This window comes from Myripristis murdjan, chromosome 6 (genome assembly GCF_902150065.1).
Source record: "Myripristis murdjan chromosome 6, fMyrMur1.1, whole genome shotgun sequence".
In the NCBI taxonomy this organism is placed as follows: domain Eukaryota; kingdom Metazoa; phylum Chordata; class Actinopteri; order Holocentriformes; family Holocentridae; genus Myripristis; species Myripristis murdjan.
The window spans coordinates 30,042,307-30,056,098 of record NC_043985.1 but is presented as its reverse complement, the minus strand read 5'-3'; the positions used below and the strand labels follow the sequence as shown (position 1 = coordinate 30,056,098).

Genomic DNA, 13,792 nt, shown 5'->3' with positions numbered 1-13,792 from the left:
CCATATTTCTGTTGTGTGTAACTGTTTCTTTCAAGAGAGTGCATGGAAAACCAGAGGTATTATGTTGTTTAACAAGCATCGGTAAAGTAAATAAAATATCCTCAGGATCAATGCAGTAGTGTGCAATACCTGACCAAATCCTCTGCTTAACACATGAAGTATCTGCTGTACTCAGCTGTGGGAGCTGTCTGCATGGTTTTGAAAGTTTGATGGTATTTTGTGCATGAAATTGACTAAGTCCTCATTGAGAACGGAAAGGTAACCTGTTGAAGCCAGAATAATTTTCAGTGGGATTTCCAATGTTGTTTTTGCACTGAAGCTGCAAATAAAAGGTTGACAAAATGCAGAGTAGGTATATAATAAGTTTGCATACAGATAAATCTCTCTCTGACATGAAATACATTAAGCTCCACCCTTATTCATCAGACTGCCTGCGGGTGTTTCGCGCCCTCTGCCTCTCTCTTGTTGTTTCTCTTTCTTTCTGTCTTCCACTCATTCACTATCATCTGTAACCAGCCAGTCACACTCACCCATACATTCCCCACATATGTCTGGAGGTTGATAATTACCTTATAATAACCCTTTCGTATTATTAAGTCAAATTTGCCATAGACCTCTGTGCTTTTGTTTGCAGTTGTCTGTATCTTGTACAAGTTTTTTCATATGTGATACTGGTGTCGTTTTACATTTTTAGTGTACGTTAAACTGTAAACTAATCACCTTATACATGTAATTCCGGCAGTAGATCTCCCACTTTTTTTCATCTGTTTGATCTTTCGAACCTGTCACAGGCTACTAAGCCTCCAAGGCTTTTTCCGTTCGTGTCATTCACTCCATCTGATTCTCCTTTCATGTATTTCATTTGCCATCTTTTTTTTTTGTTCAGTGCAGGGCTTTATGCACTGCAGCCTTTATGCACTGCAGTCCTGCTATGATATCCGTCTCTATGTACAGAATCTTTTGGAAGAATGGTGTTGTATCTATAGTGCAAGCCTCCTCCAGAGACTTGGACAAGCTATTCATAGGCTCATTGTAGCTGTTCTGCTGGTTTGCAGTGGCCTAACATCTGACTAAGACACATTATCTTAATTTGCCACTTGTCTGTATATCTGTCTGCCACAGAAAACAGCAGGGAGGGAAGTTACCACAAGCCAAATGCTGGCAAACACAGACTGCCGTGCCGGGCCCTGTTCTTTGTACATGGATAACTGAGTTAGCTGGATTAGTTTGTTGGCGGTTTGACAGAATCTAGCTAATCTGCGGTTCTTCAAAGCAAGTTTAAGGTTTTGTCTAATTTGTTGCCACAGCAACAGCATGTTTGAGCCAAATTTATGAACAATAATGAACTAATAGTACGTAATATACTTTATTTGTCACTGTAGGGATACAACAAAGTTATGTTTGGTAACTCATGGAGACCAGCGGCAGTCGAAAAACAAGATAACAAGGTTAAAAAAAAAAACAAGATAAGATAAATACAAGGCAACAAGACAAAAACATGATGATATCTATATATAATAAATAAAGGCACTTAAATAAGGTTTAAGACTCAAACCTAACCCTTGAATAACACATGTATTAACAAATAAGGGCACTTGGATGAGGAGGGTAAGCAGTGACAGTGCCTTAGGGTCAGTTTTTATCGGTATAAAACATATAAGAACTATTAACATTTCCCCATATTTGTTTTAGTTGTTTTGGACACTGAAGAACTATAACATGCCATGTATAATCTTCAAAAAACTTCCCTGTGCTTTATAGCCCTCAGTGAACATAACCACACCTGCACTCCTGCCAGCACCACTGATAGTTCATGTGACATTTGGGAGGGAAAAACCTGATTCCCACAAGAACTTTAATGTATAATTTGGGGTTGAGTGATGAAGTTTATGTTTTATTTAAAGGACCATTTAGATAGTCAACAAGACATACAAATTATTATTATTATTATTATTATTATTATTATTATTAACCTTTATTTAACCAGGTAAATCCCATTGAGATTAAAAATCTCTTTTTCAAGGGAGACCTGGCCACCGGTCAGCAGCAAAAACACTAAGTTACAGACAGAGAAACGACAGAAAGAGTTAAAATCACAAGAGAAAATCACTACAAACAAACAAACAAACAAACAAACAAACAAACAGATAAACAGATAAACAAACAAATACCAAATGACCTGACAAATAAAATTGGGTTTTAATTTTTATTATAATCATGGAAATTACTGGGGCCAAAATGACTCTATTTGATTAAAAAAAAAAAAAAAAAGTTAGTAGATTTGAAGGGTTAGATCAAGTGTGAGGAGTGAAGCCCAGATCGGGAATAACCCCACGGTAACCCTAGACTCGCGAAACTGCAGTGACCTCGCTACTGAATCAAGTGCGCATGCGCGAGATATCGCATAGCTGGGGTTACCATTTGGACACAACCCTAGGAGCTTAGGACAGACCTTCATTTCCCACAATTCCCTACCCATGACGCCGTGTGTGCGTGTGTGCGTGTGTGTGAGTGTGTGTGTGTGTGTGTGTTTTCCCAGGTCAGCTGATACAGTGAAGTGTGATATATTACCGGAGTGTGATGACAGCGGGTGAGATCGTGCTCCGCGCTCCGTGTTATTGAATGGTTGTGCTAACGGCTCGGCTAGCACAGGTTAGCTTAAAACGAACCGCTTGGCGACTGAGAATGAAACGGCGCCTTGGACTTTAGCCGAGGCTAACGTTAGCGCTGTTACTTGTCGGGTCGCTAGCCAGTCAGCGGGTCAGTGAACTGTTCCTGTGGTGATGTTGGTGAAAGTCTGGTGTCCAGGTTTATAAGCGACAACAAGCTGATATGGGTGACAGCGATGGCGAGGACGCTGCCATGGAAACGCCCGACCTGCCGCTGGAGGTGAGTGACAGTCCGTCTGCTAACATGCTGTAGCTTAGCAGGGATTGGCTGCCGTGTGTCCTGCAAAGTCAGCACTAACACCAGATAATACAAACTAAAAGACCTGACCGCTGTGACTTTTCTATCTTTACTGAAAGTTTATAACCTTCCATAGCTCAGCGAGCACCATTTTCCATCCCCGCAAACACCTGCTCCCTATTTACAGGTAGACACACTCAGTGGCCACTTTATCAGCTCCACCTGTACAGTCTAATAGAAGCCAGTCCAACTGTTGTGCCATGAAGTTTCCTTTCCTGCTGCCTAAAATGCTCAGATTTTCTCTTTGTCACAGTAATAGAGGTGCTCATTCACTTGTATGTTTGGCATTGAGCTCATAGTTAGTGCTGCTGTTGGACTGGACTGCATTTTATTGAGAGGTGTTTCCACTATTCTGCCCCCCCCTCTTGTATGTAGATGGGGAGGACAAAAAATGAGAAACACTTCTCAATATAATGTAGTCCAGTACGAGACCTCTGCAAACTACAACCTCAGTAATAAACATAGAATTAAATGTACACATTCTGCACGATGCCAACAAAAAAAACGAATATCATAAACTGTGTTAAAAGGTAGAATTCATGGCAGAGCTGTTGCATTGAACTGCATTAGACTGGACAGGTGGAGCTGATCAAGCGGACATTGAGTTTGTATTCACCTGGGGGCACCTCAGGTTATTTCTTCATGGGACACCTGGATGATAGTTTTTAAATGGGAGGAAAATATTGTTGCACAGCTTAATTTCCCCATTTCCTTAACCCTCCTGTTACCTTCACATTTACCAACATCTTTTATCAATAGGGGTTACTGTGACCCCAGTAATTTAAACCTCCAGAGAATGAAGTATCTATATCAGGTACTTTATTTTTCTCGTTGACTAAACAGCCCTTTAAATAAAACATAATCCCCTCTTACTCATCGAAGTTCTTGTGGGAATCACGTTTTTTCTCCTTCCAAATGTCACATTAACGATCACTGATTCTGCCATGTTAAAGTTCGTCAGTGTCCAAAACAATTAAAACAAATGTGTGTAATATGTCGATATTTCTTATGTTATACAGATTAAAAAAAGCCTGGCATCAGATAGACCTCAATGAAACATGGTTGGGTACCAAATGTGTTCAGGACATTGAAAACATGCCATCATGTTAATTTTATATTTACCCATTTGTTGCCATTAAATTAGTTAAAGTCATGAAATGTGAAGCCAAAACAAAGAAATCAATATTAATCATGCATTCAGGCATGTTAAACATTGAATTTAATTCACTTGACCCCCCCAAAGATAATTGGAGGATTAAGTTAGCTGGTGCGTGCATTTGACTCATTTTCTGTCACCCTCCAGGCGACCAACGCCCCCTTCATGTGCTAACGGTTTATCAGTCAAAGTTCATTTATTTAAACAGCCACTCAACACAGGTGTGTCTACCTAGGTCTCAATAATCAACATAAAATCATCGAGTCAACTGTTGCCTTTGAAAAAATATTTGTTGATTTCATTGTTGTTAAAAAAAAAAAAAGTGAAAAAAGTTTGGAGGTGGTTGTGCTTTTTTCTCCTGTCATGTGCAAAACTAATCAAACTGAAACGGAAATCATGATCCAAAAACCTCAATAAGAAACTGAACCATGGGTTTATTGAAGTAATACACCCGTAATGACAGGACATGCAGACCTACTGTGACCCACTGTACATTTAAGTTCAGTTTTTCCGTCAGCTTGATAAGCCGACCAGCTGCTTGCTTGCTACCACAGATGCTGGTAAATTTGTTAAATTTGTTGCCCACATCAGCCAACATTCATTGCAACAAAACCTGAACCAGTGGACAAAAAGCAATGACTTTAGCCTGACAACAGCACTGGGTTTGTATTTGCACAGTTATGTCATGTTTAAAGATGTTAATAGAACTGTAATAGAACTTGCTCACTGTGTACCCTAAGGTGCCGGTCTAAAAGAAAGCTATGACTGTTTGCCAGACATGTAGCTCAAAGGGAAAAAATAACCCCAGAACATTTAACTCTCATTTTCCATGTTTCAGGGGAAGAATTAGTAAGTGACTCATTGCGCTGCAGATCGTCTTTAAGACAGTGTCGGGGGCTTAAACATCCTTAGTGCCACATGTCGTCTGCTTTATGCTTTTTATGTTTGCCTTTTTACAAAATTGTTGGCAGCATGTGTGAAGTGAAGTTAAATTAATCAGGATGATTTGAGTGGTCAAAGAACAATGTGTCATTGATTCATGTATTTTGGTTTTGTTAATGCAGCATGGGAACAGTAACCATGGACTGATGAACAATGTGATTAGTTTGAATGCACCCCTCCGCTGGATTCTCCTAAATATGTAATTGAATCTGATATAATCTAATAGTGTGTTTCCACCCCTTGCTACAGATCATCGTGTACATTCTGAGTTTCCTCCACGCTTCAGACAGGAAGGAAGCCTCGCTTGTTTGCCGCAGTTGGTACGATGCCAGCCAGGACCTGCGCTTCCAGGTAACCTGCTCCGTACATGTGCATTTGTACGATAAAGGCTTGAGTCCTGTGCAAGTCATCAGTTACTACAAAATTATGTGATAAGGGGGGATCATTCAACAATTTAATGAGGTTTAAGTAGAGAGAGGGCTGCATGTGTGTGTTTGTCTTTAAAAACATTAAAACACTGACGTGGAAGTAAAGTTAATCTTGCCTGTGTGTCTGTTGGTTGCAGAAGAACGTCACGTTCCGGTTCCCGGCCTCGGCCTCGTCCCTGGAGCTGATCAGGGGTCTGGCTCGAAAGCCGCGCTGCAGCCTGATCATCAGCCAGCTGGACGGCTTCAGCATGTCCAGAGCCCTGCTGCTGGAGGTGCAGTGCACTCACACACTGCTGTCATGGTCATACCTGAACCCACTTCTAATTCTTACTAGGGTTATCATTATTATTTGTTTTATTATAGGGTTCCTAAAGTTGGAGAGAGGAGAGTAAAATCATTTTGGGAACAGACAGTCATAAGACTTTGTCATTGTCTTATAGTAAAATTAAACTGTCCTCAAGGACCCGTCATGTGTCACTCTGCAGGGTCAAACAAGTCAAACTGGATTAGAAGACTGTGTGAAGTCTGTGTTCTGGTAATAGGGAAATATCATTGAATTTCAGGGTTGAAATATGTTTTGTCTTTGAACTAAGACAATTAGGTTTGTTGCAGAGCACATGTTCCTGTTGTTGTATGGACAAAGATGTAACTAGGTCACTGGATAAACTGCCATTATAATGTCATTAAGCTAAAAAAAAAAAACTGAGTTGCTGAAAGCATTTTCTTTCAGAGGTACAAGGTTTTCATTCATTGACAAATTATGGAAATGAATGAGGGTTAAGAAAAACGTTTGGTTTAAACATTAAACATGATCACGTGGTTTTAGTTCCTGATTTTGATATGGTGTGACTGTTGTTATGGTCACACTGACACGTATTGTGGTGTGGTCATTAGGACACGGCAGGGTCCAAGGTTCACTGGAGTTGTGGTGTTGCAGTTCACCTTTTTGACACTGACGGTGTTAATTTTTAACGAGACAAAGCCCTGAGGCTTTTTTTTTTCTTTTGGTGAATATGCAAGTCATTCATTTCCTGGAAAAAATTTGCCTGTACTACCAGATTTTTTTATTGTAAAACATCCCTGGTTGCCAAGGGAGATTCTGTTAAAGTTGAATGTAGCAATGTTTACATTGAATTTGTTGTTCCTTTGTTGGTGTTGGATTAATTGAGGAAATGAGGAGATACTATATCTGATATACACACACACACCCATTCCTTATCTTGTTATAGCTCATGGGAATTTTTTGGCAACGTTAAATCATTGCTACATCGCCCACTCTTTCTGCCCATTGTTTCCATATTTGCTGTTTCTTTTTTTTTCCCTCGTCCTCATTCCTTCTCCCTCCCGTCTCTCCTCTGTTTTCTGTAATTTCCTGTGCCGTCCGGATCTCCTCAGGTGGGTGTGTGTCTGGGCCCTAAGCTGGAGAGCCTGGCCCTGCCTGGCAGCAGTATAACAGAGGCCACTCTGCTGGCGCTGCTGCCCCGCCTCACCTCCCTCCGCAGACTGGACCTCAGGGGGCTCGACAGCCTCTTCATGTCCGGAGCCTTTCTGTCCCGGGACGAGCACAGGCAGCAGGTACAGTGTGTCTGCAGGCCCGCAGCGCAGCACAGATACTGGCACAGTGAACTAAAATCAGCCATGTTGTCATTGGTTCAGCATGGCTTTAGCTGACCGCCCTGACAGCCATCCTCACAGTCTGTCCCTCTGCACCTTCATATTCATTATTAGAAGTCCCCATAAATGAAATCTCATTGCTTTTACTTTCAAGCAGTGGACCTTTAATGGTGACTTCATGCTGCACCTTTAGGCGTGAATAAAAATTTCAACCAATAAACCCTTGACAATGTTTGAATAATCCAATAATTTTTTTTAAACATTGAAACAAAAAGCTATGCAGTTCCTTTTTCTATTGGCCTTCCTTTTAACATGATCAGATCAACACCACATTAATCAAAATGTGAAATACTTGCTCTGTAATTCAAAATAAAAGTCTGCTGTGGTGGCAGTGGTGGTGACAAATAACTTATCAAGCTACCATACCATACTTATGTAATATTCAAGAACACATCCAGGGTACATCCTGTCCATTTTTCTTTTGCTGGCAGATCCACCTACTTGGATACATTTGGATGACTGGTCAAATCCAGTCACGTCTGTACAAATAATCTTCAACCACACGTAGATTTTCTTATCCATACATCTCTATTTATTTCGGCAGTGGTCCAGTTTGAGTCCACCCTCTTGCCTAACGCAGCGTTGTCTTCTTCCAGGTGAGGTCGGCTCTGTCCGGTCTGGAGGAGCTGGACCTGTCGGACCTGCGCTACCTGTCTGACCTCACCTTCAACCGGCTGACCAGCTGCACCCCACACCTCCATCGCCTCTCGCTGGCCGGCTGCCACATCGCCTTCGAGTTCGACCCGTACCGCGGCTGCCCGGTGGGAGCCGTGCAGGACTCATCGGCCTTGCTGTCGCTGAGGAATCTGAGGAGGCTGTTAACGGATCAGAAATCCACCCTGGTGGCTCTGGACCTCAGCAGAACCTCCATCACCCCCGAGTCGCTACGCACTGTGGCACAGGTAGATCCGCCTCCTGATCTCTCTAAGTAAGATTTTGCTCTTAATTAACTTGCCTGTTGAAATAAAGGTCAAATAAGTGAAAATCGTAGTTCTAACACCCTGAAAATGCTTTTGAAATCTCTTCAAAATGTTCTTCGATACGCTTGTGTTGCAAAGCAGCAGGAAAATCTGCTTCTTTTTTTGTTTGAGCCCTCAGAAAAAAGCAGGATTGACTTTCTAAAATAGGTACAGTACACCTCAGTATCTTATGTTCTGATCTGCATGGGAGCAACAGGCTGCATTTACTGCGGTTAACATGCATCATATGATTTGGAATCAAAGGGTTTTTTTTAGCATTCACTTTAACCATCTTGAAGATGATCATTGTTTGTGCTTAAGAAGCTATTCTATTGCTTCTACGAAGAGAAAACAGATTCTTGGAAGTTTTCATCCCCCCTCTTTTCCTCTGTCCCAGGTCCCAGGTTTAGCTCTGGAGGAACTGTGTCTGCAGGGCTGCAAGGAGCTGACTGACTACTCAGTGGAGGTTCTGGTGAAGCACCAGCCGGGCCTGCAGAGGCTGGACATCAGTGCCTGTACCGAGCTGACCAGCAGGGCTGTAGTGGCTGTAGGACAGGGCCTGAAGGGACTTAAACACCTTTCCTTGTCCCGCGACTGGAGAGTCACTGAAAAAGGTGCATTTTCTTGTTTCACAGCAGTATGGAGATTTAACCCATCAAGGCCTGATGCAGGATAAGGCAGATTTGAAGGATAATTTTAGAACAAAAAGTACATTGTACATTTAAGAAGGAAGTTTTGTACTTGTACTACCAGTGTTGAGCTTCATTTAGATGCTGCATTTTTCACACTTGGGGTTTTTCTAACATTACACCAAGCTTAACATGATTGACAAAAGCCTTTCCTATGGGATTTCGCTCTGGATGCAAAAGTGTTTTAGCGAGTACCCTCGTCCTGAAATAAATAAAGTGACTGGTTCACCATCACACTCTAAAGTTACATGATGAATTCCTGTCTTCTGGATCATATTTGAAAGTAACAGTTTGCTGTCTGGCTCAGGCCTGGCTGACCTGCTGTCTGTGACGTCGCTGAGGACTCTGGATCTGTCAGAGTGTCTGCATGTCAGCGGGGCCGAGATGGTGAAAGGCCTGACGGGACCCGACACCAACAAAGCTCATCTGGAGACGCTCAGCTTCAAGAGCTGCACCTACATAAGGGTCAGTCTAACCTGTGATAACATAACTGAGGTGTGAGTTTGGATCTCAGCATCAAGAGCCCGTCTCATGTCTCTCTGCTCTCTCTCTCCCCTCCCGCCCCAGGACTTGGCGGTGTTCTCTCTTGCCCAGCTGCTCGGGTCTTCTCTCCGTGAGCTGGACCTGACCTCGTGCGTCTACCTGACCGACCTGTCTGTGCGCGCTATCGCCACCTATCTGCAGCGGCTGGTAGTCCTGCGGCTGGGCTGGTGCAAAGAGATCACAGACTGGGGGCTGCTGGGGATGGTGGAGCTGACCAAAGAGTGCGAGCCTGAACAGGAGCTGGTGAGTGACAGAGCCGTAGAGGGAAAGAAGACGGACTGATAAAAATTCCACCCAGCCCAGCCTATAAATATGAAGCTTGTGTCCTGTCTGCCATTTCAAGCTCTCTTGTCATGATCTAGCAATCCCCTTTTTTCATCTCTGCAGGAAGACAAGGGTCCCAGGTTCACCCGGACCTTCGGCAACATGGGCTTCTTCCAGCCCCCCAACATGACCTTCCAGGAGCGTCCCAAGCTTGTGACGGAGGAAGACCTGGGCCTGTTCCGGCAGCAGGAGGGGGCGTCACTGCTCGCTCTCAGCCGACTGCGGGAGCTCGACCTGTCCGCCTGCTCCAAACTCACCGACAGCAGTATCATACAGGTGGGACAGTGATGATATTGATCTTCCCATCACATGATGATAATGTGTCACGAACACGCCCGCTGGGTTTCAAGTGAAACTCATAAGTGTGAAAATATCAGTCTATAAATATTCACCGCCTTGAATAGGGTTCATTTTTGAAATAGGGTGAGGTTTGTTTAACATCTAGTTATGTAAGCTGGTATCTATTTGAGTAACATCATGGGACTATCCAAATAAAGTTACTTACAGGAATTTTTCTGGTGTGTGTTTAATGGGCCAGCGTTACACACGAGCACGGTGTCCCAGACGCAGGCCTCAGGCTGTTACCACACTCCGTTTGCCTGCTTAAGCATATGTCAACCCAATTTAACAGTTGTTCACATTTTGCTTATCAACGTGTCTTGTTTCAAATTTGGCCGTGGCGTGGAAATAAACGAGGGCAGTGCACCTCCAACCCAAATCCCTTTACCACTAATTTCCAGTCAAGGTGGCACTCAGCGCTTTTCACACAAACACTTTGTTTATCCTGTTTCAGAGCCGCGCTGTCTCAGAGCTGTACCTGCCTCATCATCGTGGCCACATTATTTCTGATTGTTTATAAAAAATGTAGAAATTTAAAACCTATACATTTTGTGGAAGCATCAGTAGTCGTCCTTCCAATATCGTCACCAATATCAATATCAAGATTTGGTATTTGGTCAGATATATTGTGATATCTGATTTTGTCCATATCACCCAGCCCTAGTCCTACAGTGAAAAAGTTTTATTAAATGATATCTTTCATCTTTTGCAAGGTGGCAGTTTCATATTTTTCTCTCTCTCTCTCTCTCCAGGTGCTGCGTTACCCAGACCTCCACCGTCTCTCTCTCTCCATGCTGCCGGAGATCAGCGATGCCAGCCTGGCGTCGGTGGCCTGGCACTGCCGCAGCCTCACCAGCCTGGCGCTCAGCCACTGCCCTCAGATCAGCGACCGCGGGGTGGCGCAGGCCGCCCCGCACCTCCACAGGCTGCAGCACCTCTACCTGTCCTGCTGCGATAACATCACTGACAGGTGGGCGTCCAGCACATCTGGCCAGCTGTGCTGAGCCGCGGCTAACGCTCGTCACCTCAGAGCTCTTATCACCTGATCACGCCAGGAAACAAACATCTTAGTTTGCACACATTCCATTAGTTTTAGAAATCATGTTGTGATCCAAACAGCACATGTGGTGTAAAAACTGTAGATCCAGTGAAAAGAGATTGAGAGGAGCAAAACAAGGCTAATTTGCTTAGTAAAGCCACAAGAGATGAGTAACAGTCTTCACATCTGCAGTGTGATTCACTGGGATAAAATCAGATGTTTAGAATCAGATCTAAAAAAATCACATAAGACTTGACATAAAGATAAATTGTTTGACTTTTGACCTGTAAGCAGAGGTCAGTATAGTTAAAGTTGGTGTCCCAGTTTAGTTTAGTTTTTATGATTAGTTGTAGTGCTTAGTTGTAGTTTTTTAGTAGTTTCAGCGTTTTCTGCTGTGTAAATCAACCACCGCTCACAAATTGGAAGATAACTTTCCTACTCAACCAAAACAACAGACTTCTGAATGAAATAAATTGACAAAGATGAAAACTGAAGACATCTTCTCCATAATTTGTTTATCTTAGTTAGTTTTGTAAACACACAAAGGTTCACTTAGTTATCATTTGTTGTTTCTGTTTTATTATATATATTTCAGTTATCTAAAATGTTTTTCAGACCTATTTTTTGTTATGTAGTCATTTTCGCAAAGAGTACTAACCTGGCTGTCACCCTGCAGGTCTCTGTCCCTGCTGGTGCAGCACTGCAAGAGGCTGAGGACGCTCGACATCTCCATGTGCAAAGAAATCTCCATAACAACCGTCGACCTCCTCCAATCACAGCTGCCCTTCCTGGAAAACGTTCACTGCCGGTTTGTAGGTGGGGCCGACCTCACGCTTACACTCTGACTGACCGAATGTTCTCTATATTTGTCGGACCTTCTTCTTCTTCTTCTTCTTTTTTTATTTTTTTGAAACAGTTGACCAAAACCTGCTACTTGAGTTTTTGCACATTTCAGCAATTTGCACAAGACCAGTCGGCCCCGCTGCTGAAATCAGAGTCTCTGCACTGTTAGACACGGCCACCCTGCAACTACACAACATCTGTACTGCTTCCTGTGTCTTCTCTCCTCTGTGTGGAGGAACGAACAGACAGATGTGTAATCCTGATGTGGCAGAACCATCTGTATGTGTGGGAAGAGGTTTTTTTTTTTTTTTGGAAACCTGTGGTGCATCACCACTGAGAGCACACATTTTACCTGTGGAAGGGATGTCTGGTGTATTTCATGATACTATTTATTTGATCATGCCAAAGTACTGTGTCTACATACATTTAGCTGCCAAAACCAAGATAACACTTAAGTAAAGGTGTAGTATACGTAAAATGAAAGCGTCTGCTCACAGCTCAGATACAGGGGTTATTGGTCTTTACCTGGACGAGGTGACGTGACGCCACACTGAGTGATGAGCCACGTCCACGTTGAAGATTTCGAACTGGGAGCGTCGTCCTGCAGGAGACGTGTTTTAAAGAGTTTTTAACTGCACAGGCCGGTCAGTCATGGATCCTGACTGAACATGCAGCTCATGGGAGAGTCTGCAGCATCGTCTGAAGACAGCGTTTCCACCACCACAAAGAATCATGTGACAGTGTCATTCAGTGTAGTATTGGGACGGACCGACACCCTATGAAAATGTTTTATTTCCGTTTTCTGGCAGTAGAATCTGACTTTGGCCTTTGACTGTGGAGCACGTCGGGACGGTGCCTGGACTCATGCTGCACTAACGCCATTCCGCCGTTTGGTTTGTTTTAGGGATTGGTGAAAAAACAGCACGTAATATCAGGGATTAAATGATTTAATATAGTCAGCACCAAGAAAAAGTACTTTCCATTATTATTGAATAGAAGTAATGTTCAAAAATACCTGGAAAAAAAAAACTGTCATTACTAATATTAATCTTGGGATGTTTGAGGTTATCACTGGCTTGACATTACAGTAAATACTGTTTGTTTGGTTTTTAGTAATATTTTATTTTAGGGTACACTTAGTAGCCATTAATTAGTTTATCAGTGTGAGTATTAGTAATTTATTACTGCTGTATTAGTCGTTAGACCTCAGTTTGCATGCTTTATTCTACAAAGTATAAAGTATAAGTTTTATCTCAATAATAACCATAATTAATGGTTACTAATGTTAGTAACCAAGCAGTTACAGCTGAATTAAAACTTAATCTGTTCAGCGTGTGACAAGTAAGGAGCTAAATACACAAGAAAACTTACTCTGTAAGTCTGTATTCCTGTCTAACAAAACACAGAGGTACAGATGTTAATTATATTCAATTAACTGTGAATAAGTCATTATTACTCATTAATTACTGATTATTGAGAAAAAAACTGCCAATACTTTAAAGTGCATAGAATAAATCATGCTAAATGAAATGAAATGAAAGTAATTAATTATGACAATAATAATACACAACTTATAAATGACTCTCGCTAATAAACAACTGGCTAATAAGTGTACTCTACAAAGTTTTTCCTTTTTTTCCCCTCTAATAGTTTTTTTTTTTTTTGGAGCCATGGCCAAGCTCTGGAGCCTGCTAACACACATTCCCTCTCGCTGAGTTCAGTAAATTTATTTGATAATTTTATACTTCTGTATAATTGTATGATACGCTGTGACGGGGAGGGGAACTTTAGACTGTAAATGAATATACATGTATTATATCCTAAAAGTAGCTAATATAAATGGTGTTAATTTTATTAATAAACCAAAGTCTGGTTTCTTACCCTCCTGC

At 42.2% G+C, this 13,792-nt stretch overlaps 1 protein-coding gene across 1 annotated transcript; it reads left to right on the top strand.

Annotated features, from left to right (window-relative positions):
* The first annotated feature begins 2,795 nt into the window (after positions 1 to 2,795).
* On the top strand, positions 2,796 to 13,784 carry fbxl9 (F-box and leucine rich repeat protein). The gene is made up of 11 exons (XM_030053566.1): positions 2,796 to 2,889; positions 5,315 to 5,416; positions 5,631 to 5,765; positions 6,889 to 7,068; positions 7,764 to 8,069; positions 8,524 to 8,740; positions 9,123 to 9,280; positions 9,383 to 9,601; positions 9,746 to 9,958; positions 10,774 to 10,991; positions 11,737 to 13,784. The coding sequence occupies exons 1-11, from the start codon at positions 2,833 to 2,835 to the stop codon at positions 11,903 to 11,905; spliced, it is 1,974 nt and encodes a 657-aa protein (XP_029909426.1). The 5' UTR covers positions 2,796 to 2,832; the 3' UTR covers positions 11,906 to 13,784.
* Positions 13,785 to 13,792: the final 8 nt, after the last annotated feature.

Coding starts and splice junctions, on each gene's coding strand:
- fbxl9 (XM_030053566.1), top strand. CDS start 2,833: ATGGGTGACAGCGATGGCGAGGACGCTGCCATGGAAACGCCCGACCTG. Junction 5,417..5,630: donor GCCAGGACCTGCGCTTCCAG/GTAACCTGCTCC, acceptor TGTTGGTTGCAG/AAGAACGTCACGTTCCGGTT. Junction 5,766..6,888: donor CCAGAGCCCTGCTGCTGGAG/GTGCAGTGCACT, acceptor GGATCTCCTCAG/GTGGGTGTGTGTCTGGGCCC.